At 41.0% G+C, this 26,255-nt stretch overlaps 1 protein-coding gene across 5 annotated transcripts in view; it reads right to left on the reverse strand.

Annotated features, from left to right (window-relative positions):
* COPS4 (COP9 signalosome subunit 4) overlaps positions 1–15,048 on the reverse strand; it is a 39,083-nt gene extending 24,035 nt beyond the window's left edge. For 2 of the 5 annotated variants that reach the window (XM_065914358.1, XM_065914354.1), the window contains exons 1-4: positions 14,874–15,046; positions 4,657–4,736; positions 2,040–2,191; positions 908–1,011 (exon numbers count right to left, since the gene is read on the reverse strand). In XM_065914358.1, coding sequence (XP_065770430.1) covers positions 908–1,011; positions 2,040–2,191; positions 4,657–4,736; positions 14,874–14,947 — 410 coding nt within the window. In that variant the 5' untranslated portion in view covers positions 14,948–15,046. Of the gene's footprint in view, positions 1–907; positions 1,012–2,039; positions 2,192–4,656; positions 4,737–10,419; positions 10,524–14,873 lie in introns of all 5 variants that reach the window. The other 3 variants (XM_065914355.1, XM_065914357.1, XM_065914356.1) reach the window with 3 other exon arrangements.
* Positions 15,049–26,255: the final 11,207 nt, after the last annotated feature.

A 26,255-nucleotide genomic window follows, 5' to 3' on the forward strand; every position in this document is an offset into this window, starting at 1 on the left:
ACAATCTCTCTCTCACCTGAGAGAAGCCTCTCTGCTAATGTCCCTACTTCTATCACTGCATGTGTGCAGTTTATTCTCAACCCAGTAGTTAGAGTGACTCTTTAAAATATGTCAGGGACTTCCCTCATGGTCCAGGGGTTAAGAATCCACCCTCCAATACAGGGACGTGGGTTTGATCCCTTCATGGAACTAAGAATCCCACATGCCGTGGGGCAACTGAGCCCGTGGGACGTAACTACTGAGCCCACGTGTCACAACTAGAGAAGCCCAGACGCCACAACAAAGAGCCTGTGGGCCACAACTAAGACCTGACGCAGCCAAATAAATAAATGCTTTTTTAAAAAATGAAATATAACTCAGACCATGTCGGTCCTCTGTACAAAATCCCTCAAAGGCTTTTCATCGTTTCACCTAGAAAAATGCCGCAGGCCTTTCAGTGACTGACAAGACCCCACGTACTCTGGTCCCCAGTCCTCTCTGATCTCACCCCCTGTCACTTTCCCCATTGCTCACTCCACCCACAGTGGTCTCCCTGATCTTCTTAAAACACTCTGAGCAAGCCCCCATCTTACGGCCTTTGCACTAGCCATCCTCTCCAAGAGGAGCTACCGATACTCTTCTCTCGGGAGCGCACGGCCACTCCGTTACCCCCTTCAAGTGTTTAGAAAGGTGCTATCAGGACCACCTGATCCTACTAAAGATCCTACTAAATAGGATCTTTTCCTATTTAGTAACACATCCCGCCCCCCACTTTACCCCCTTTCTCCATAGCCCTTATCAGCTTCTAACATAGCACAAAATTTACCTATTCATTCATTAAATTGCTCATTATGTGTCCTGTACTAAAACGGAAGAGAAAAATGAGTGAACAGCCACACATCCATCCAACATCCACTATTTACTATACTTTTGTCCTGTTTCCAAAGGGATTCCCACCAACACTTGGGCTGCATTTCTCCAGTCTTCTTCTTTTTCATATATGGACGCAAGATGCTGTCTTATGGAAGCAACCTGGAATAGGAAGTATACGGGTTAAATTATTTCCACTGATATTAGTAACTAATTAAAATAAGTAGAATGATAAGTTATCATGACAATGCTCTTATTCAACATATTATGTGGGCAAGTAAACAGTAAAAGTTTACCTAGACTACCCAAATTTCTTTTGTGAACTTTGCAGTCATAAAATATTAAGACACTGAACTAGCACATTTCTGTAATGTGGATTATGGCAATAATTTAAATATTAAGTTCTGCTTTTGTGTCACTGCACATGTAATGCTGGAGTCCTCCTATGTTCTCAGCCTAATTAACAATTTATTGATTTTTAAAAATAACCTAGGGCTTCCCTGGAGGTCTGGTGGTAAAGAATCTGCCTGCCAGTGCAGGGGACACAGGTTTGATCCCTGGATCAGGAAGAATTCCACTTCTTGAGGAGCAACTAAGCCCATGAGCCACAACTACTGAGCCTGTGTGCCTAGAGCCTGCACTCTGCAACGAGAAGCCACTGCAGTGAGGAGCCTTCGAACCGCAACTACAGAGCAGCCCCTGGTCACCACAATTACAGAAAAGCCTGCACAGCAATGAAGACCCAACACACTCCTAAATAAATAAATAAATAATTTTCAAAAACAAAATACTCTAAAAAGTAATCTTTGGTTCATAAAAGCAAATTATAGCATATGAGCAAATGTCAACTGGACTTAAAATATCATAATACTTATTTGATCTTATGTTAAAAAATGCTGCTTGGCACACTGTTTTGTAAAAATAAAACTGAATGATTATCACCTTTAAACATTTAATAGTATCTCTCAAAATAATTGCTGCTATCTCAGGTTTAAAAATCACCACTCTTAATGGCCAATATTTTATAATATTAACTATAAATAGGATATAACCTGTAAAACTTGTGAATCACTATACCATGCACCTGAGGCTTATAATAGTATACATCAACAACACTTCCATTAAAAAAAAGAAAACATAATAAACAGATTCCTAAAAATAAAACAAAAATCACTGCTCTAGTTATTTACCTGCTCCTCAAATGAAATGACTCTAGGCTGAATCTTTTCCAAGGTGAAATGATAGATTTCTTTGGCTGTGCTATCAGGCAGGTTAGGGAGATGAGTGCAGAAATCAGTCAGCAACTGGCGAGAGATCACGAGGCTGACATTCTCATTTACCACTTGTTTAAAAAAAAAGTAAAGGATAAGAAAAACATAAGTAATCTGTATGTTCTCATTAAGCAATCAATTTTCACCTAAAATTAATACTAAAATATATTAGTGTACCTTTCAAAGCATTATTTACCAATCTCCATACTGCTATAACCTTATATTACAGAACCAGTTTTTCTTATTCTGAATTTTTTAATCACTTAACAACTGCACCAAAACATTAAAAATACCTAGTACCACCTGGGAAGCACCCTAAATATCACAACTTTTCTAAGAATCAGAAATGGCTGAGAAAAAGTTAACAGTTGAGAATTTTATGTTATTCCTTTCTCTTCTTTATTTTTCTACAAAGTGAAAGCACAGAAATACCTATATTTTTATTTATATTCTTATATCCCACCTAGCTACAAAAAAAAAAGTTAAAGAAGAAACAGTGAAACACTTTTCATTAAGTTTAAATAAAGTGAATAGAGATTGTTATTGCCACTTGTACCTTACCAACGAAAACAACAAATAAGAACTTAGGTCAGTACTAGGACATTTCCTGGTTTCACAGGAGTGAAATCATGGCATGGGTTTGATCCCTGTCAGTGAACTAAGATCCATATGTTGAACTAAGATCCTGTATGCTGCATGGTGCGGCCAAAAAAGAAAAGAACAAAAAATATTTAATAAATAGAGGCTTAACAATATAAACAAAAAATAAAGTCAATTTCTACTGTAAAATAAAAGAACTTAGATCAGCACCAGATGTATGGATGGGTTTCCCTGGTGGCTCAGAGGTAAAGAATCTGCCTGCCAATGCAGAAGACGCAAGTTCGAGCCCTGGGTCGGGAAGATCCCCTGGAGAAGGAAATGGCAACCCACTCCAGTATTCTTGCCTGGAGAATCCCCTGGACAGAGGAGCCTAGAGGGTTACAGTGCATAGGATTGCAAAGAGTTGAACAGGACTTAGTGACTAAACAACAAGATGTATAAACATATTTTATGCCATTGCTTGTAAACACTTATGCTGTATTATTATATATGATTAAGTCTGAAAACTCTGGAGACACACTGCTTACAAACCCTCCTGATTATATGCCCTTAGGCAAAAGACTTATTTCCCTGTGGTTCTCTTTCCTCTTTTGTGAAGTTAGGTTCACAGAAGAAGAAACCCGTGAAGAAGGATGCTGTGAAACTTCAATGCAATTTACCTAAAGCGCTTTAAGCAATCCCTGGCACATACCCCTCAACAAAGGTCAGTTATTATTATCATTTTCATTACATTTTTAAAAGATGCCTCATGTTTGTGAACCACTCCTTAGATAAATTTAGTTTAAATCAGTAGTTACTGAGGAAATAAACAATGGTTCAAAAACTATTCCGCTGATGCAAATGATTGTAAACAGTAGACTGCTCTTTTTTTTTTTTTGGTGGTTCACTGGATTCAAAGTTTATAAAAAGCACTGCTCTTTTACCAACAAGTGCAATGGTCTTTAAAAAGCTATGAGTTTTTCTGAAACCACTGCCAGTCTGTTTCACATGGCAGGCCCGAGTTATTTGAGGCAGTAACTGACAGGCGGTGTAACTAATCAGTTTACAGTGTGTTAACTAGAATTGGATGATACCGGGTGTGATGGAGAACGGTTTCATTACAAATGCCATCAGGCACCTATAACTGTTAGAAGTCTAGGCTCTGCCACGGGCTAATGAAATGTCCTTGAGGAAAAAAGTCCCTGAACCCTGAGACTCATTTTATGATATATTATATAGGCTACTTACACCTACATAGTTAATCACAGGGTCACAAAGCGGAGCCTCTGTGACGCATTTGTGTGAAAGCACACTATAAGCTATAAAGCACTCTCAAGTATCATTAATACTGTGAACTCAGAATAAATCCCAGCCTGAATTCTGAGGAATTTTCAAAATAACTGGGTATGGGAAGAATATCTTAAAAGAACGGAAATTTCTAGTTCCCATTCAAAAGATATGTTCTTAACAACAGCTAATGCTTATCTAGCACTTATCATATGCCAGGTACTACTGTATGCACTTTATTATGGATATTAACTCATTTAATTTCCCAACAATTCTACAGGGTAGTTATCATATCCCCCTTTTATAGATAAAGAAAAGGAGGCATAGAGAGGTTATACAACCTACCCAAGATGACACAGCAAATAAAGAAGCAGACCAGGATTTGAATCCAGACTATTCTCTGTCATTTGCTATCCTGCCTCTCATCAGTTATTATATTAATAACTATGCAAAACCATAAATGTAAACGTAACAACATCTTCACAGTTCATTGAAAAACAAATATCAAGTGGCATGGAGTTAAAATTCTAAAATCAGTCAAGCTCAATACATATTTAATTTACTCGCAATGTAAATTATATTGACAATTTAATCTAAAACTAGGCTTGAGCAAGCTTTTAAGTCTTAACTTGGTAATACAAGGCAAACATGGAATTTTTACTCCACTTACTTGATTCCACAAAAGCTTTCAAAGCTTCTAGTTGTTCTGCCCCAGATAACTGAATGGCTTTTTCCAGGATCTGACGATACCTAAAATAATACAGAAGGAAAAAAAAAGGTGTGTTTAGAAGTCACCTATATAGACGATGGGCTTCCCAGGTGGCTCACGAGTAAAGAATCTGCCTGCTAATGCAAGAGATGCAGGACACACAAGTGTGATTCCTGGCTCAGGAAGATCCCCTGGAGGAGGAAATGGCAACCAACTCCAGCAGTTTTGCCTAAATAATTCCATGGATAGAGGAGCCTGGAGGGCTGCAGTCCATGGGGTCACAAACTGAGCAACTGAGCATATAATCTAATATTAACTTTGATATTTATTTCTATTTACCGTGGTTTCTTTCATTGTGCTCTAGTTTGTGGCTTTGTTTATAGTAGTACACTACAGATTTAAGTTTTCAGTCCATCATAAGAAACATTAAATCTATAACTCAAAGTGCCACTTTTAGTTTTCTTTATAGTATACCACAATTTTTAAAGTTTACATGTCCATGACAAAAAGACTAAATCTAAGTTACTGGATCTAACATGCCACTTTTTCTTTAAAGTTTCAGTTCTGAATTTAAAACATCAATTTTCTTTCAAGTGCCTCGAAACGTAAGCTACATTTCCTTCACTAATGTATGCACAAGGACATTATTTGAGGTGACCCAGAACCTTTTCCTTATGGCCCTAATGAATATAGGATTACCAACAACAGGGTAATGTTGACTAGTCAATGAAGCCAAATACTAGAGATCAAGTGTCTTAGTGTGTACAAAACACACCCCACCAAGCCAAGTGTACTGACTGAACGTTCTTCACCTGTCAGTCAGGGCCCATGAGTTCTCCACTTGCATTCGCTTCTAACAACTATTCTAATATTCATGATCACAAAAATTCAAAGCAGCATTCTTAAAAATGAGGGGGTAACGCTAAAAACAAGAATGGTAAGAATTATTAAGCAATAGCAAATTGCTTCCTAACCTGTCAACTCCATCAGGACAAGGATTTTTTTTATTTCATTTACTGCTATGTGGAGGAGGGCATGGTAACCCATTCCAGTATTCTTGCCTGGAGAATGTCCATGGACAGAGGAGCCTGGCGGGCTACAGTCCATGGGGCCGCAGAGAGTCAACCATGACTGGGCGACTAAGTGGAGCACGTATAATGCCTAGGACAGTACCTGGCACATCATAAGCACTCAAAGATACAGCGGTATTAGGAACATTTTATTTCTTAAATTGAGTGGTTGAAATATAGGTATTATACTGTTCTTTATCCCCTTTGTCTCAATGATAATATTTCTTAAAAGCATTCATTAATGCGTTTTAAAAACCTAATTGCAATTATTCAGAACATTATCCAGAATACAGTCAAGAAACAGAAATAAACAAATAGGGCCCAAATTCTTTCAAATTCATGACCTGTATTTCTAAGGCACATCCTCAAGCTACAGTTCGGCACTCACTGATTCTCATCTGATATTCTCACAAGCTTGGTTGTATGATATCTTAAAACTGCAATGAATCAAACTGGCTTTGTAAGAAAGCAGGTATACAACAGAAAAGACAGCCAACAGCCAACTCCAAAAGAAGAGTCAAACTAGTCCAAGAAAACAAGCAAATATTACCAAGCTTTAAAATAAAAATTGCTACTTTAAAAATTGCTACATTTGAGGGACAAAATACAGTCATCTAATAATTTATTTAGATGGACTCTCATTTTCAGGAGTTCCCTGGTGGCCTATTAGTTAGGATTCCAGGCTTTCACTGCCATGGTCCAGGTTCAATCCCTGGTCAAGGAACTGAGATCCCCCACACACAAAAATCTTATTCTCTCTCTCTGTATATATACATATACACACTCTCATATGGACATAGATTTTCTTCCCCTATCTACATTTATACATACATTTTATTGCCCTGAGCATGACTTTAGTTAATGCATTCACTGGTTCATGATTTCTTTTTTAGATTAGCTTATTTTTCATATAAATTAAATCAAGACTATGGTTAAACCCTCTTATTCTTAAATCCCAGTTATCTTATACTAATAATATTACATTCAAAGATGACAATGTCTCAAGCAAATGTGGAAAACTCAGCAGTGGCCACAGGTCTGGAAAAGGTCAGTTTTCATTCCAATCCCTAAGAAAGGCAATCCCAAAGAATGCTCAAACTACCACACAATTGCACTCATCTCACACGCTAGTAAGGTAATGCTCAAAATTCTCCAAGCCAGGCTTCAGCAATACGTGAACCGAGAACTTCCAGATGTTCAAGCTGGTTTTGGAAAAGGCAGAGGAACCAGAGATCAAATTGCCAGTATCCACTGGATCATCGAAAAAGCAAGAGAGTTCCAGAAAAACGTCTATTTCTGCTTTATTGACCATGCCAAAGCCTTAGGTTGTGTGGATCACAATAAATTGTGGAAAATTCTGAAAGAGATGGGAATACTGGACCACCTGACCTGCCTCTTGAGACACCTGTATGCAGGTCAGGAAGAAACAGTTAGAACTGGACATGGAACAACAGACTGGTTCCAAATAGGAAAAGAAGTACGTCAAGGCTGTATATTGTCACCCTGCTTATTTAACTTATATGCAGAGTACATCATGAGAAATGCTGGGCTGGAAGAAGCACAAGCTGGAATCAGGATTGCCTGGGAGAAATATCAATAACCTCAGATATGCAGATGACACCACCTTTATGGCACAGAGTGAAGAGGAACTAAAAAGTCTCTTGATGAAAGTGAAAGAGAAGAGTGATAAAGCTGGCTTAAAGTTTAACATTCAGAAAACTAAGATCATGGCATCTGGTCCCATCACCTCATGGGAAATAGATGGGGAGACAGTGGAAAGAGTGTCAGACTTTATTTTTCTGGGCTCCAAAAATCACTGCAGACGGTGAGTGCAGCCATAAAATTAAAAGACGCTTACTCCTCAGAAGGAAAGATATGACCAACCTAGATAGCATATTAAAAAGCAGAGACATTACTTTGCCAACAAAGGTCTGTCTGGTCAAGGATATGGTTTTTCCAGTGGTCATGTATGGATGTGACAGCTGGACTATGAAGAAAGCTGAGCACTGAAAAATTGATGCTTTTGAACTATGGTGTTGGAGAAGACTCTTGAGAGTCCCTTGGACAGCAAGGAGATCCAACCAGTTCATCCTAGAGGAGATAAGTACTGGGTGTTCACTGGAAGGACTGATACTGAAGCTGAAACTCCAGTACTTTGGCCACCTCATGTGAAGAGTTGACTCATTGGAAAAGACCCTGATGCTGGGAGGGATTGGGGGCATGAGGAGAAGGGGACGACAGAGGATGAGATGGCTGGATGGCATCACCGACTTGATGGGCATGAGTCTGAGTAAACTCTGGGAGTTGGTGATAGACAGGGAGGCCTGGCGTGCTGTGACTCCTGGGGTCGCAGAGTCAGACATGACTAAGTGACTGAACTGAACTGAAATAACTTAAGTTTTAATATACAGTTTCACAACTTATCAATCAACTAATCTATATTGGGAACATCAAAAATTTTTTTTAAATCTAAAACAATGGAAAAGATGGAAAAATGACTGATGTAGAGTGGTACATGACAAGTACCAAATATTTTTTCATTAAAAAAATACTATAGAGGAAAAGAAATTTAGTTAATTAAGGCAAACTTGTGTCTGCCCCATTCATTTATCATCAACAAATGTTTACCAAGCATCTATTATACATATGAATTAAAGTTCAGTATGTCAATTTCTGATTTCTCGGCACTTGAAGGGATTTGGAGGTCAATAAAACACATACATGAGCAAATGTACCACAGTCACTATATATGCTCAAAACAAGTGTAACAGGTATGTATTCACAAATCTTTTTGTTTATAATATTGGTGAACTAGAGATTGGACCAAACTTACCTCCAAAAGAACATAGAAAGTTGAAAGAAATGAAAAAACAAAATTTAAGAGCATAAAATCCTAACAAGAAAGGGTAAACAAAAAAGACTAAGAGCACAGAGGTTCACAGCTTCTGCCTGAAAGTGTTTGCTGACTGTGGAAGGATGTCTGAGAGGCTGAGAGGTGAGTCTGGGGGGAGAAGGAAGTGGGCTGGCCCTGGGGTGTTCTGCCATCTGCTGGAGACACGGCAAGCTGCGATTTCTGGCCCACTAATAAAACTAGAACAGGGATCTGAGGGTTTTTACCTGCCAGAGGAGGAAACACTAGCACTTTGGAAGTAAGGTTACAAATTCTATTCCAAGGATCATCTAGTAGCAAGACCAGTAAATCTGGAAGCCTTCGTCCTAGACTCCTAGCACTGTCAAGTATCTGGCAGAAGGAAATGAAATTCCTCCCTGAAAGGTAATATCATAGGCCTCCACTTGTTTCTAAAAATACATTTAAAAATAATTTGCCCAACAACAAACATTACAAGGCATATGACAATATTAATAATACACTCAGATGCTCAGGCATGTCCGACTCTTTGTGACTCCACAGACTGCATGCAGCCCACCAGACCCCCCAGTCCATAGGATTTTCCAGGCAAAGATACTGCAGTGGGCTGCCATTTCCTTCTCCAGCAGATCTTCCCGACCCAGGGATCGAACCTGGGTCCCCTGTACTGCAGGCAGATTCTTTACCAACTAAGCCATCAGAGAAACCACTATGACAATATTACCTGGATTCAACAAAAACAACAGAAAACAGCAACATACAGGGACTCCAGATACGGGTGTTATCAGAAAGACTGAAATACACTTATGCTTATCAAGTTTATAGAGAAAAAGACAAGCTTATAGAAAGTTTCAGCAAGAAACTAGGAACTATAAAAAGTTCATTTGAAAAAAGAAAAGAATCACCAAAACTACATAACTAAGAAGCAATGTCACCAAAACTTAAAACTCAGCTGAGTTCTTCCCAGTGGACTAGACACTCTTGAAGAACTGGTAAACTAGAAAGCAGGTCAGAAGAACTTCTCCAGAATAAAGCACTGAAATGGAAAGCACAGAAGAGAGAGTAAAGGGAAGAGGGGTCACAGTAAGAAGGCCTGACTTGGGTTTCCCTGGGGTCCCAGAGGAGAAAACAGAATGGGACAGAGGCAACATTTACAGAGAGATAGAGCTGAAAAACCTCTAAGACAATGAAAAACTCTAATCCTTTGATTCAAGAAACACAAAGAAGCTTAACCAGCATAATGCCAGAGAGCATTTACAAAAATTGGCCCCAATCCTTTTACTCTCTGTATCCTTTGCGCCTTTGCAATGTGACTTTGTAGGTCTTTGCATCAAGAGGTAGAGTTTATCCCCCCACCCTCTGATCTGGGCTTGTTTTGACCAATAGAAGGCAGTGGAAGTAACATGCCTGTTCCAAGCACAGACTTCAAGAGAATTTGTGTTTATCCTTACCTCCTGGAACCTGACTTTGCCACATGAATTAGTCCAGGCCAACTTACGGGATGGGGCTTCCCTGATGGCTCAGATGGTAAAGAATCTATCTGCAATGCAGGAGACCCGGCTTTGATGCTTGGGTTGGGAAGATCCCTTGAAGAGAATGGCTACCCACTGCAGTAATCTTGCCTGGAGAAATCCATGGACAGAGGAGCCTGATGGGCTGCAGCCCATGGGGCTATATAGAGTTGGACCCAACTGAACAACTTTCACTTGCACAACCTTTTGGATAAGGTAAGTAGCCTAGTCAGCGCCGCTGCCCCAGCCAACACAGAGAAGCAGAGCTGCCTACCTGATCTGATGCACGTGGAGCCCCTGTGGAACCACGACCATGTGGAGTAGGGACGAATCAACCAGCTGAGCCCAGCTCAAACTGCCAGTCAACACAACTGTGAGCTAAATAAATGATTCTTGTTTTAAGCCACAAAGTTCTGGGGTGGTTTATTTCACAACAAAACTTAATTGACACAGATGAGCAAAATCAAATCCACACACTCATCATAATAAGTTGCAGAAAATTAAAGACAAAATCTTACAGCTAAGTGCTAATATAATTTAGAAGAGAAATAATTTTCTAATGAGGTTGATCTGTAAGCATTTTAAATATCTGAACTTAGTGTTAAGTGGGAAAGTGTGGGAGAAGATATCCTAGGCAAAAAAAAAAAAATACAATATCTGAAATGCCGTCCAGTTTGCTGAAAATATAAAACCAAAAGGTAGATGTGTTTTCAGTTAAGGGCCATGAGCCAAGCAGACAGACTGTATTCTGGCTTTGTCACTAGCTATGTGACCTCGGAGCAACGGATTTCACCTGTTTTCTCATATGTAATGTAAATAATAAGCGGGGCTTCCCTGGTGACTCAAATGGTACAGAATCTGCCTGCAATACAGGTGACCTGGGTTCAATTCCTTGGTCGGGAAGACCCTCCAGAGAAGGGAATGGCTACCCACTCTAGTATTCTTGCCTGGAGAATTTCAAGGACAGAGGAGCCTGGCGGGCTACAGTCCATGGGCCACAAAGAGTCAGACACGACTGAGCAACTACCACCACCATCACCAATGTAAATAACATCATTTACTGTTTAAGATTAAAATGTAATTAAAGTTATGCTTGGCATATGGTAAACATTAGATTTTACAGAACGCCTCTCTTCAGATGTGAACCACTGAAACTTGTATATGGGAATAACAAAGAACCAGAGAATCTGCATTAGAACGGGTCACTGAAGCTATGTAACCTGCCTCTGGGGCATGTGTGTGTATAGTGTATGTAAAGTATGTGTGTGTAATCTGACCTTGGGGGTGTGTGGGGGGGTGTGTGTGTGTGTCCTCCGGGCTTCCCTGATGGCACAGATGGTACAGAAACTGCCTGCAATGCAGGAAACCCGAGTTTGACCCCCTGGGTCGGGAAGATCCCCTGGAGAAGGAAATGGCAGCCCACTCTAGTATTCTTGCCTGGAGAACGGACGGGCAAGTCCTCTGTCATGGACAGAGGACTCTGGTGGGCTACAGTGCACAGGGTCGCAGAGAGTTGGACATGACTGAGCGTATTTTTTGACAATCTATTCTACTGTATTATCAGAAAGCTCTGATCCAAAATCTCTCTCTGTGAGGTAGAAAAGTCTATTTTCTTTCCTGCAAAACAACCTTTTTTATAGTCATAGGCAACTAAAAGATCCCCCATTCTCTTCTTTCTCCAGGTGAACAGTTTTTTTGTAAAATGAAATGTTTAGATTTCAAAGGTCTAATATCTTCTTCTGGGTACCCTCCATCCCACAGAACTGGGGGTGGGGTGGGCAGGGTCATATCTGTATAGCACTGACTAAGCAAAGACCTTTAATCTATGACCTCAAACCTGCCCTCAAAGAAGTAACAATCTAGCTGGAAAAGCAGAGAAGTAAAAAGACAAAACAATGAAGTGCTATCCTAGAGATAAACACAGCATGCCACTGGGTAGAAGATGAGCAAATAACTGAATCCTCGACGTGATGATGGTTGTTCCAAGAAGGCTTTATGGAAGAAATAACATCTGAACTGAATTCTGAAGAACCACATAGGTTTTAGCCAAGTGAATAAGCTAGCACAACAAATGCCCTCTCTCAAGGGTTTTCTCTTCTTCTGAAACTCATATGAGATAATCAACACAATGCATATGTACAAAAGCAGTGTATATAATTGGCAAAATTCTTTCTCATATGGCTGATTTTTTATATCAATTTTAAACTGCTATATTATTTCATAGTTATGGGAAAGTATTTCTAATTGAAGTTTTGACAAGAAAAGCACTGAAGTCTGGCAGGTTAAAAATTAGCTTTTTAGAATAGAGAAACCTGGTTTCAAATATAAACTCTACACCTTTCCAGCTATTCACTGAGTCAAGCAATATTTATTGAATAACTACTCAAAGATATTCTGTAAATTTCTGGCAACACAGCAATATTTCAAAAAAGAATTTATTCCATTATTTCTTAATATGGACTCCTTTGCTGCATGCATGCTAAGTCGCTTCAGTCGTAACCGACTCTGTGTGACCCCATGGACAGAAGCCCACCAGGCCCCTCTGTCTATGGGATTTCCCAGGCAAGAATACCGGAGTGGGTTACCATTTCCTTCTCCACCTTTGTTACTCAGCTCCTAATACAAACCCTAAAACCACTGGTGTAAGAGTATTTCTCTCATAGAGCATGTAGCTGGCAGAACTGTTTTCTTGTGAAAATAAATATGACACATTCTTGCCCAGACAGGACCAGATATGTACCTACAAGCAAGGCCAAGACTTTCCTTAAGAAGCACTGGCTATCAGTTATCAAGTACTTTATTCCATTTAATCTTCACAACAATCCGTGTACTAGACTCTTGCAATAATGGCATCCAGTTACTGCCTTCCCCTTACTACGCCCCTCTGCAATGTAACCTGGCCACCCTTCCCATAGAGGTAGATTGCATTTCCTCTAGCCGTGAATCCAGCCTGGTCTTCTTACTCTGACCAGTGCTTGAGACATGATGTTGTGAGACTTCCTTCCTTAAGAGGGCTTGCCAGCTGTTTCTTTCACCCCATTGGAACCTTCCTAAGGCCCTGAACGAGAGACAGTGTGCAGAGAGACCCAGACAACAGCTACAAGTGTATGCATGAGTGGGCCCAGACAAGACCAGCGAAACAACCTAGTTGATCTAAAGCATATTGAGAAATTATACTTCTTTTACACCACTAAGTTTTTGATTTGTTACAGAGCAGTAAATAACTGATGTACCCAGGAAGGTAGATACTACTGTTTATCTGCAATTCAGAGCTGAGAAAGTAAATGCTTAGCTTAAGTTTCAGAATTCTGCAAATACGTGAAAACTGTATCTCTTCTGATAACTAATACTCTTATCTTTTTTTTTTAACAAAATAAAAAGGAAAGCAAACATGGAAAAAAAATATAAGCAAGTTTTACTTTCATCCAAATCTATCAAAATTACATGCAAAAAGAATTAAGCAGTGAGACATATTCAATTTATTTCCAACCCAGGGATTAAGTCAATATGTACTTATCAGCTTCTTAATAATAGTAACAGTAAGGAGGACAATCCTGTGGCTCTTTCTAAGTGCCAGGTACTGTTCTAGGTGCATATACACACTCTATTCATTTTGTCCTCAGACAGATTATCTTATAATTATCCCATCTTCCTGAGAGGGAAATTGCCCCGCAAAGTAGTTAAGCCCAAGAGCACTGCTAAATTTCCCACTGATATACTGGATTACGTTTACTAGCAGACAAAACGCATTACAGCCTACATAAAACAAAGTCAATGTTTCAATGGCCAGGTTAAAACAGGTGTAGCCTGTTGAAACGGAGCAAGGTGATCTTAGCTGTCAAATGTAAATAAGATCAACTTGAGAAGCACATTTTAAACAGAATTCATGTTCATTACAAAAAAAAATAGTGCTGTGAAATCTACAAAGAGGAAACAGACTATCTATCTCCCTATCTATCTATCTATCTGTCTAGATGTAATTAACACTGTTGAATAACTGACTGCAGGGCAGGCACAAATCACAAATTTAAGCTGGAGTGGACCTAACCCTTCTACATAAATTCCGACAAAATTTCTAATCATCTGTTTAAAATTCTGCAAACATCACTCCTCTAGACATCCTGACCCACGTTGTGGTGACATTCCTCCATGCCCTTCTTCAGAGCTGGTGGCGGGGAGAGACAGTACCCAAAACACAACCCACAGAAGATGGTTCAAGTAGTTCTGGACGACATGATAGCGGCCATACCTCCTCAGCCCCCGTCAGCCTCAAGAAGCCATCTCCCCGGAAAACTCTGCACCAAGGTTCCGGAATATAAATGGCCCTCAGTCAAAGAGAAAAAACGGGCGGAGCAGAGGCAAACAGAGGCCAGAATTCGGTGTGAGAGGCCAGCCAGCGATGGGAAGGGGCACCAGAGAAGGCTTAGAAGGCCATGGGAGCAGTCGTCCCACAGACCGCGCTTCTAGAATCTTAAGAGAACGTAAAGGATGCCATCAAGGGCTGAAAAAGTTGACAGCCACTTCAGATCTAAGGTCCTGAGCGCTCCCTGCACAAGGTCCCCTCCAGTTTTCTGCTGCTCCCAGCATCTGCCTCCACGACCGACCTCAGGCCCGCCCCCTTGGTCTTCAGGCCCGCTCCTAGCTTCACATCCGAAAGCCGCCGTCAATCCAAGGAGAACAAGTCTCTGGCTTGCCTCTCCACCTCCCAGGCCCCCAGGAAATACTCACTTGCCCGCCAGATCTTTATGAGAGCCGCTCGAATTCATGAGCTGGGCCAAATCCTGCCGCACGGCTGCCGCCATCTTTCTCCCAGCTCGGCGGAGGCTGCTGGGCCTCTCGCGGCCGAAAGAAACCGAGTGTAGTCCTCCAGAGTGCGGCTAGAGGGAACCCGAGATGCCACAGAGTAGCGCCTGTGTAGGCCAGAACGCCGAGTGTGGGCGCCTGCGTTAGGCCCGCCCCCAGGGTTGATTGACGCGAAGCTCCACTCCTCAAATCCTAGGCCCGCCCGGGCTTCTCTTACAGGCTCGGGCTCGCGCGCTCCCACTCCGGATTGGCGGATGAACTCCAAGGGACTGTGTCGCTTGTGCAACCCCAGTAAGTGCCCGATTCGCAAAACTTCGGGGTTTTCGTCAAGTTCCGTGTCTCCTGTCGTAGTTTACCATCCCTTGTTCTTTAAGGCTGCACTCCAACTACCCGTGGTAAAGAACGAGTTATTTTTGTTTACAATTTACCACAAGACCGGTACTTTTGTAAACTACAGTGAAAAATGTCCCCGTTCCCTTCCCACTCTGCGTCTGTATATAGATTGATCATACATCCCAGTTTGTCTAGGACAGTGCCATTTTCCATCTGTCGTCCTGGAATAATTGTTAATAACATGCCCTTTCACTCTGGAAACTGCTCCATTTGGATGATCGCCTTACCTTGATCCGTAATTGTATTTATGTATTTATATAGGCGTGCAAATTTCTACAGTCTTACCTACAAAGGATGTTAGACTTTTGAATTTTTGCCACTTTATATGTGAAAAAGAACATGTTCTCTGGAGAAGGGGAAAGAAAAGAAGTCTAGAACAAGGAAATCCTTTGAGAAAGTAATGTGGCGATTTGTTGTCTTTATTATTCTAGTTCCGTCGCTAAGTCGTGTCCAAATCTTTACGACCCCATGGACTGCAGCAAGCCAGGCTTTCCTGTCCTTCGCTCTCAGTTCAGATGTCCCTCCATAGTTAAAAACTTGGTGAGATCTCCATGCCTGGCAACTGTGAGTCTGGATATTTAGTTTCCTTTTGCCTGGGTCAAAGGAAAGGATGGTTTTGGAGAGTCAACCAGCAGTCTCCATTGCCATTTGTCCCTCTAATCAAAATACATTATCTCTGTGTATCCTTCTTACCGTAGGACACGCAACCCTAAAGAAGAGAGTTCAAGTTCCCACTCAGTTCCTGTATCAGCCTAAAATCCAGGATGTCTGATAATGTACAACCCTCTCCAAAAGTTTGGATGTAATTGTTCATGGCCCAAACATATATACACTATAGAACAAATTATCTGTCTCAGGCCCAAATATGTAATACAAATCAATAGAGGAGCAAGGACAGAAGGAATAGGATAACTGCAGTTCCAAAAAAGAGTGGGAAACACAGTAGTTACTTGTCCACAGCAATGGTAGAATCCTGCCCAGGAATTATGAACACCCACTGCAGTTGTTACACCTGCATGGTGGTCAGACACCATGGTTAGTACTGCATTTTAAGAGGATAATTACACTGTTCATTGTATTCAGTGGGCCCCATCTTTGCCTTCTGAATACAAGTTAACTGGATGTTGGAGGGTATTCCCTCTCTAGGGGAACGCTTTAGGACTTGAACAGTTGAGGGCATTTGTAGACCAGGGTTTTGAAGTGGGATTTTTTTTAACATAATTTCATGGAATATTCAGTAAACTCTGCTTCCTTTACAGACAGTTTCATGTGCTAATAAACATACTCAAAGTTGTTTTTGAAGTGAAGTGTTAATTGCTCAGTCATGTCCAGCTCTTTGCAATCCCATGGACTGTAGCCCACCAGGCTCCTCTGTTCTCCTCTCTAGGCAAGAATACTGGAGTGGGTTGCCATTTCCTCCTCCAAGGGATCTTCCCGACTCAGGGATTGAACCCAGGTCTCTTGCATTGTAGGCAAATTCTTTAATGTCTGAGCCACCAGGGAAGCTCCTAAAGTTTTTTTTTTTTAAAGTAGTCATTAAATCTGCCCTATATCCTGACTTCCATATGCAACCCATTCTTAACATCTTAATGATGGCATCCTTGAAATCATCTGAAAGAATAAGCTTAAGTAGAAGAGAACTCTATTAGTTTGATTTTTGCTTCAGTGTATCTTTCCTTTCTGTTGTTTTTTATTTATGTGTGTTTGCAAAAAAAAAAAAAAAAATCACATTGGGCTCTGAGAAATCTCTAAGCCAAGTTTTCTCTCCTGTAATTTAGGGTTACACAAGCTGTCAACTTTTTCAACTTAGTGAAGTTCCAGAATTTCCAGACATTCTGTTCTCTGTCTAGCCTAACTTCAAGCTTTACATGTAGTACCTTATGCGTGCATGCTCAGTTACCCCTGACTCTTTGCGGCCCCATGGGCTGTAGCTCTCCAGGCTCCTCTGCCCATGGAATTTTCCAGGCAAGAAATACTGGAGTGGGGTGCCATTTACTACTCTAGGGGATCTTGGTAACCCAGTGATTGAACCTGAATCTCGTGTCTCCTGCACTGGCAGGCAAATTCTTTCCCACTAGTGCCACCTGGGAAACTCTTGTAATACCTTGCTGAAAAGTAAAAGCAGCAGCCACATACATAAAGTGGCTCTTTTTCAAGATATCTCCACTAGACCTACAAGCTAGAGAGGGAGGTTCTCTGCCTTTCTAGTTATTGTAGGCAGCAGTTCTACTAAAACTTTTTGATGTGACAAAACCTCCCTTTTCCAAACTATTATGCATGCTCAACTTCTAAGAGAATACTACATAGTTTTAGGTTTGGTTATAGCAGTGAGAAGAACAAACCTGGATGGCACTGAGAACTTTTTCCCTCCCTCGTTTCAATTGCTTAACAGGAATCTAGCTGGGCAACTCTGAGTTATGGGAAGTGCACAAATCCTAGTTCTTCTAGCTAGGTGAAACCTTGGGTCCCAGTTCCAACTTAAAGTGAGTGAAGTCGCTCCGTCATGTCCGACTCTTTGCGACCCCATGGACTAATGTAGCCCACCAGGCTCCTCCATCCATGGGATTCTCCAGGCAAGAATACTGGAGTAGGTTGCCATTTCCTTCTCCAGGGGTTCTTCCCGACCCAGGGATCGAACCCAGGTCAGCTACTAAGTCAAAATTGTCATGTTGACCAAACTCCTCTAGTAACTGTTGCACATTAAATTTGAGTAGCACTGCTTTAGCAGATGTCACCACTAGTAGAGCTCTTCTCATTAAACCCTTATTTAATAAGGCCATTTCCCTGGTCAGATATCTCATGTTTTCACATAATCAGCTCTTAACAGATGGTCTCTTCCTCCTTACAGTTCCCCTACAGATATGAAAAGAAGGCTATCCTAGGATCCTTTTCCTAGCACATCTTCCACTCTGCGTCTTGTGTGCCCAGCTCAAATATGCCTTGCTGTAGAAGTAATAATAATAATTAAAAAAAAAAGAATAGATGAGTTGTATGTGTTCTGCTGTTTTCTAAGCACTGGTTCCTACTCATAATCTGTTCCATATGTTCTTGGTGCTATTATCAATATTGTTCTAGAGTCACCTTGTGTTTCCCAGACTAGTCCCTGAATCAGCCACTTCTCGAAGAAGGCCTTGTTCCTTTTTTTCTTTTTAATCTTTAAAAAATTTTATTTTTATTTTTTTTTAACACCAAAACCATTTTGTATTGGGGTATGGCCGACTAACAATGTTGTGATAGTTTCAGGCCTTTTATGTTTGAAAGTCAGTTTTCTTAGATATAATCAACCTTGGCTCACTTTTCTTTAGACTGTTAAGTGTGATACTCTATCTTCCTGGGGAATAAAGCATTGCTGAAAAATACCTCATGAGAGTCTAATTTTCTTTTCTTGTAAATGACCTATATATTTTTTTAATCTAGATGTCCCCCAATTTATTTTCCTCTCATGTTAAGTAATTTTACTAGACTATGTGTTGTTGTTGGTCATTCTGGGTCATTCTCAGGCACACACTGTGCTCTTTTAAGACATAGTTTAAATTGTTTTTTCAATATCATTGTCTCTCATTATAATTTCTTGTACTTGCTGTATTCCTTTGGTTTCTTTCTTCAGAAACTACTATATCTATATGTTAAATCTGAAGATCTACCTATCTTTACTACGAGTCACCTTGCCTCAAAATCTTTTTATTCTTCTTATTTTATAAAATTTCCTCCTTTTCACTCTCTTTGTCTCTTAAGGCATTATTTGTTATTTTAATTTACTCCTGGTTTCCTTCTAGTCTAGTCTTCATTTCAAAAATTATATTTTTATTTCTAATTCTTTCCCGAGTTCCACCACTCATTCTGGGTGTTTCTAATTTTATGACGTTATCCCATCATGTCCTCTGTTGTTTTCTTTTCAATTTCACTCACGAAAAAAGTGTATGAAGGCTTAAAAAAAAAGTACCATCTTCTTTTCAATTTGACTACTGATTACCTTCCCCAGCATGAGTTTGAGCAAGCTCTGGGAGTTGGTAGAGGACAGGGAGACCTGGTGTGCTGCAGTCCACGGGGTCGCAAAGAGTTGGACACGACTGAGCGACTGAACTAAGCTGAAATAACTTCCCTCTTCTGACAGTCACTATCAAATACTTTTTCTTCAGTAATATATGAGAATATGTTTCATATTTCATTCCTTTTAGATACTTTAGTACCCCATTGCCTCTTTGTGGTGGTGGTGGTTTAGTTGCCCAGTCATATCCGACTCTTATGACCCCATGGACTGTAGTCTACCAGGCTCGTCTGTCCATGGGTTTCTCCAGGCAAGAATGCTGAAGTGAGTTGCTATGGCCTCCTCCAGGGGATCTTCCTGACCCAGAGATCAAACTCAAGTCTCATGCATTGCAGGCAGATTCTTAATTGGCTGAGCTACCAGGGATGCCTTCATTGCCTCTTTATTACACCTCAATAAATGGGGCTCTTAAAATATTTTTATTTCTACCCTCTTCAGTCCTAGTGGAAACCTTCAGAACATACAGTATTTACTTCTACCCCTTCCGCTTCCATTGAATTCCTAGGTTTCACAGAGAAAAGTTGGTAGTTTTGTTCTAGTCCACCAAATATTTTGTTTTCCTTTGCACTGTCTCTTCTATTCAAGGAATCCTTAATTTACCACTTGTGTTATAATTCCCAGTTACATTGTCATTATTCACTTGTACTTCTATATAAATTCAAAGTGGATTACTCACCAAATTTCCTTTATCCTCATCTTCCTTGTCTTGTTATGAGGTCTCTGTTCTGATTGTTTTGTTGTTTGGCAGTGTTTACTCTGAAGTGATCCCTCAGATACTGTGCTGGGTAACAAACTTGTGAATCTGTGCATATTCATAAATATCTATCATCCTGACATTTAAATGGAATTTGGGTCAAGTTGCTGTCCTTTTCCCTCAGTGCTCTGTAAATGGTATTACGCACAGTCTTCTAGCTTCCAGGATTTCAAGTAAGATCAATGCAGTGGCACTAGTGGTAAAGAACCTGCCTGCCAATGCAGGAGATGTAAGAGATGTGGATTCAATCCCTGGGTCAGGAAGATCCCCTGGAGGAGGGCACAGCACTCCAGTATTCTTGCCTGGAGAATCTCATGGACAGAGGAGCCTGGTGGGCTACTGTCCATAGGGTTGCAAGGAATTGGACACAACTGAGCATGCATACACCAATGCAGTGATTTCACTCTCTTTCCCGCTCCCTCTCTTTTTCTTTCTCCCTCCTCCCCCCCCTCCTTTATTCTCTATCTCCCCTTTTTCTCTCTTTCTTTATTCTGTTTGAGAGATTAAATAGGCAAACAGGCAGTGGCAAGACCATATATTAAAATAAAACTCTTAACCCACAATCTACAGTATCTGGACCAAGAAATCAGTTCACCATCTGCATCAACCATCACAGGATCCAAACAGCAGCTCCTGTAGCTTTCAGCCCCAAATAGTCACCACTTGATCAATAACTGCCAGATTCCCAAATTTTTGCTCCCAGTTGTAACTTCAGTTCAGTTCAGTCGCTCAGACATGTCTGACTCTTTGCAACCCCATGGACTGCAGCACACCACGCCTCCCTGTCCATCACCAACTCCCAGAGCTTGCTCAAGCTCACGTCCATAGAGTTGGTGATGCCATCCAACCAACTCATCTTCTGTCATCCCCTTCTTCTCCTGCCTTCAGTCTTTCCCAGAATCAGGGTCTTTTACAATGAGTCAGTTCTTCACACAAGGTGTCCAAAGTATTGGAGCCTCAGCTATAACTTAGGACCAACTGAGGAAAGCTAAATATGCCCCCAAACGACTCACATGATACCTCCCTTCAAGTTAGGCTGCTGGCAGCCTCCTCATGTCCACAGCCTCTTATCAGGGCACACCTGAATTCCCTTTTTTTCCACTGTAAAGCTGCCTGCCTTTGACTCAGACGCAAGTGATGGTGACCTCCCTTATTATAGAAATCTCTAAATAAATAGTTTTTGCTTATTGTCAGTTTCTTGCTTCTGTCAGTTTCTACACTTTGTTCCTCCATTTTCTCCCCAGCACCTTGTCTCCCTCTCCCCAACCCCTTATCCTCCTCATTATTCTTCTTTCTTTTTTCATCTGTTTGTAGGAAACTTGTTCTTTCCACTTGGAAGCTTTTAAAATATTTTCTTAACAGAGATTTCCCTCACATGTGCTTGGGTGTGTCTTTTCCCACTGATCTGAGTTGAAATTCAGTGACCCCTTATATCTGTAGATGCAAATCTGTCTTTAGGTGAGGGAAATTTTCTAATATCATCTGTTTAATATTACCTATCTTTTTTTTTTATCGTTTCTTTTCTTTCCTTCTGAAACTGCAACTAGTCATGTATGACAGATCTCATGGGTATCTCTTCAAAGTGATTTGCCTTTTTCATTGTAATTTCTCTCCTTATATTTTTGCTTTGTTTTGAGATCTCTCTTACACTTTTTAGCCTGCTTAGCAAGATTCGGTTTTCCTTCAATGTATCTTCAATGTTATATTTTAAAAATCATGATTTTCATGTGGATAGTTGTGTAAAAATGTTATAGCTGCTTTATTTATAATAGTGCCAAGGGCAGAAATGGTACGGACCTAACAGAAGCAGAGGATATTAAGAAGAGGTGGCAAAAATACACAGAAGAACTGTACAAAAAAGATCTTCATGACCCAGACAACCACAGTGGTGTGATCATTCATCTAGAGCCAGACATCCTGGAATGTGAAGTCAAGTGGGCCTTAGGAAGCATCACTACAAACAAAGCTAGTGGAGGTGATGGAATTCCAGCTGAGTTATTTCAGATCCTAAAAGATGATGTTGTGAAAGTGTTGTACTCAATGTGCCAGAAAATTTGGAAAACTCAGCAGTGGCCACAGGTCTGGAAAAAGTCAGTTTTCATTTCAATCCCAAAGAAAGGCAATGCCAAAGAATGTTCAAACTATTGCACAGTTGCACTCATCTCACACGCTAGTAAAGTAATGCTCAAAATTCTCCAAGCCATGCTTTAGCAATACGTGAACCGTGAATTTCCAGATGTTCAAACTGGATTTAGAAAAGGCAGAGGAACCAGAGATCAAATTGCCAACATTCTTTGGATTATCAGAAAACCAAGAGAATTCCAGAAAAACATCTACTTCTGCTTCATTGACTACTCTAAGTCTTTGACTGTGTGGATCACAACAAACTGAGGCAAATTCTTCAAGAGATGACAATTTCTTACCTGCCTTACCTACCTCCTATGAAACCTGTATGCAGGTCAAGAAGCAACAATTAGAACTGGACATGGAAAAACTGACTGGTTCCAAATTGGGAAAGGAGTACATCAAGGCTGTATATTTTGTCACACTGCTTATTTAACTTATATGCAGAGTACATCATGTGAAATGCTAGGCTGGATGAAGCACAAGCTGGAATCAAGATTGCCGGGAGAAATATCAATAACTTCAGGTATGCAGATGACACCACCCTTATGGCAGAAAGTGAAGACAAACTAAAGAGTCTCTTGATGAAAGTGAAAGAGGAGAGTAAAAAAACTGGCTTAAAACTCAACATTCAAAAAACAAAGATCATGGCATCCAGTCATGGCAAATAGATCATGGCAAAAAAGATCATGGCAGGACCATGAGGAGACTCTGATGGGCTTAGTGTCAGTACCGCGCGGTGGTGGGGGGCGGGCAGTTTGCCGTGCCAGGACCCAAACCATGGAGTTACTGAAGGTCAGAAACCAAATCTGACTCCGGTTCAGGTTGGCCTTCATTCCACGACGTGATCAATTATGATGCGGTCACATTCACAGATGACTTTTCCTATGGGATGCACAGGGTGGAGACCAGCTGCTCTCAGTGCGGCGCTCACCTCGGGCACATTTTCGACGACGGACCTCTCCAACCGGCAAAAGACACTGCATCAACTCGGCATCCTTGTCTTTCACCCCTGCAGAGAGCAGTGGCGCCCAGGGGGTCAGCGCGGGGGGCAGCCCAGCCCCCGGTGACAAGACGGAGCTGTAGAGAAGCAGCCGGAGGTGGCGACAGAAGAAACAAATGTACTTAATGCACAGCTTATTAAAGCAAATCCCATAGCGTTAAAAAAAAAAAAAAAAAAAAGATCATGGCAAATAGATGGGGGAAACAATGGAAACAGTGACAGTCTTTATTTTTGGGGGGCTCCAAAATCACTGCAGATGGTGACTGTAGCCATGAAATTAAAACATGCTTGCTCCTTGGAAGAAAAGTTATGACCAACATAGACAACATATTAAAAAGCAGAGACATTACTTTGCCAACGAAGGTCCATCTAGTCAAAGCTATGGTTTTCCCAGTAGTCATGTATGCATGTGAGAGTTGGACTATACAGAAAGCTGAGCATCAAAGTATTGATGTTTTTGAACTGTGGTGTTGGAGAAGCCACTTGAGAGTCCTTTGGACTGCACAGAGATCAAACCAGTCAATCCTGAATATTCATTGGAGGGACTGATGCTAAAGCCGAAGCTGCAATACCTTCGCCACCTGATGTGAAGAGCTGACTCATTAGAAAAGACCCTGATGCTGGGAAAGATTGAAGGTAGGAGGAGAAGGGGACGACAGAATGAGATGGTTGGATGGCATCAGCAACTCAATGGACATGAGTTGGAGCAAACTCTGGGAGTTGGTGATGGACAGGGAAGCCTGGCGTGCTGCAGTCATGGGGTCAAAAAGAGTCAGACACGACTGAGGGACTGAACAATGACAACAAGGTGAAAACAAAAAACACATCATCAAGAAAGTGGGTAAATAAAGTGTGATATATTTATTCAATAAAATACGACTCAGCATTGAAAAGGAAAAACTACAGATATATGCAACAACATAAATGAATCTCAGAAACAATATGCTGAGTGAAAGAAGCCAGACATCAAAAAAAAAATTCATGTAATATGGTTCCATCTATATGAAGTTCTGAACTGGGAAAAACTAATCTATGATAATAGAGAATCAGAAGGTGCTTAAAAAGAAGAAAATGGAGAAGAGTAGGAATTTACTGGGAGATAGCAAGCGGTGTAAGTGATGGAAATGTCCCATATGTTGTGGGTTACATGAGGTGTATGGATTTATCAAGGTTTATCAGACTGTACACTTAAGATCTGTGCATTTCATTAAGTGTAAAACCTTAATTTTAAAAGGGAACAAAGTCATGCTTTTTGTTCCATAATCTTGGGTGTATGTATTGAATTTAGTCTTCTAGGGTGCTTTTATCTATGTGTTTTTATGTTTATGCTTTAAGTTGTCTTCTGCCTCCCCTCATGGTTTCAAAGGCTATGCTCTTAGAACCTCTGTGGAAGAGACGTTCCAACACAACTGTGTGGCTTCCTCAAAGGTGCTCTGATATCAAGATGACCAACAGATCCTCTAAATAATATTGCCAGGGTAGGTCTTATTGTTCCACCAGGAGGTCCATAGATGTTCACAGGCTACACTCTCTTTACTATCCATTGTTCCAATCTTCTTTGCTTTCTATCTCTAGACTCACTGTAATCTGAGGCTTCATTTGTGCCACCTAATGTCCGCCATGTCTGTCAGCTGGTTCCCCTGTGTTCATGTTTCAAGCGGAGTCATATGGTTGGAAATGGGTGAAAGAGATGTGCTAGCCTGATTGTTTTTTGTAAGCCACCCAGTACCCAGAACTGTGTGCTTTGTATTACGTAATCACTCAGAAAATACTTGTTGAGTAAAAAAATAGTTGGATAGGGACTTCCCTGGTGGTCCAGTGGTTAAGACTTTGTCTTCCAATGTAAAGGGTGTGAGTTTGATCCCTGGTCCGGGAGCTAAGATGCCACATGCCTGGTGGCCAAAAAATCAAAACAGTAAACAGAAGCAATATTGTAACAAATTCAATAAAGACTTTAAAAATGGTCCACATCAAAAAATCTTTTCAAAAAGAACATAGTTGGATAAATAGGAGACTCAGAGAATCCCAACATCATTGAATATGCTAGTGTTTCCATCGAAATCTCCCTTCTCTGGGGGCATTACAATCAAGGAGTAGACAAATCCAAAGCTGAGTAGGAACTCATGTTGGGAAGGTGAAGAGGATGATCCAAATCTGCCACCAACCGTGGCAGCAACCAGAAGCAGATATTCAAATGTGTTGTAAAGCAAGAAGTCTGTGGGCTACTAATACAAATAAGAAGGGATGGGTTGAGAGAGTAAGCAGAAGGATTGTCCTGGGAAAAACTGTGTAAGCCTTGTGGTTCAACAATAGAGACCCTCAGACCCCCTTAATAAAATAACACCTAGAGGACTTCCAGCTTCTGTTTAGCTGGAGAGAGCTGGGAAAAGCATTGCTCACTCCATACAACTGTAATCTAGGTAACCTAAAGAATCATAGATTTTATTAAGCCACTGAAAGAGCTGAGGACATAGGGCAACTCATGACCTGAAATCTCAGGAAAGACAGGTGCTTCTAAATGCAGTGGGGATGCAGGCACCGTGTTGCCTGTGGGAGAGAGTGGGCAGGAAGATGGGGCAGCCATACAAAGAGGAAGGTAGAGTTCTGCTGAATTTTTAAATACATTGCTAATGACTAAGTGCAGACTGGGGCTTCCCAGGTGGCATTAGTGGTGGAGAACCTGCCTGCCAATGCAGGAAACATGAGAGGTGTGGGTTCGATCCCTGGGTCAGGAAGATCCCCTGGAGTAGGAGATGGCAACCCACTCCAGTATTCTTGCCTGGAAAATCTCATTGACAGAGCAGCCTGGAGGGCTACAGTCCATGGGGTTGCAAAGAGTTGGACATGACTAAAGCAACTTAGCACGCAGATACAAGTGCAGGCTGACATGCTCCTAGAACCCCATGGGAACCACAATCATATAAAGAGTTCATATCCACTCACAGGCTCTTCTCCAGGGACCACCACTGAGCAGCCTGGACAAAG

This window comes from Muntiacus reevesi, chromosome 22, assembly GCF_963930625.1.
Source record: "Muntiacus reevesi chromosome 22, mMunRee1.1, whole genome shotgun sequence".
Lineage (NCBI taxonomy): Eukaryota > Metazoa > Chordata > Mammalia > Artiodactyla > Cervidae > Muntiacus > Muntiacus reevesi.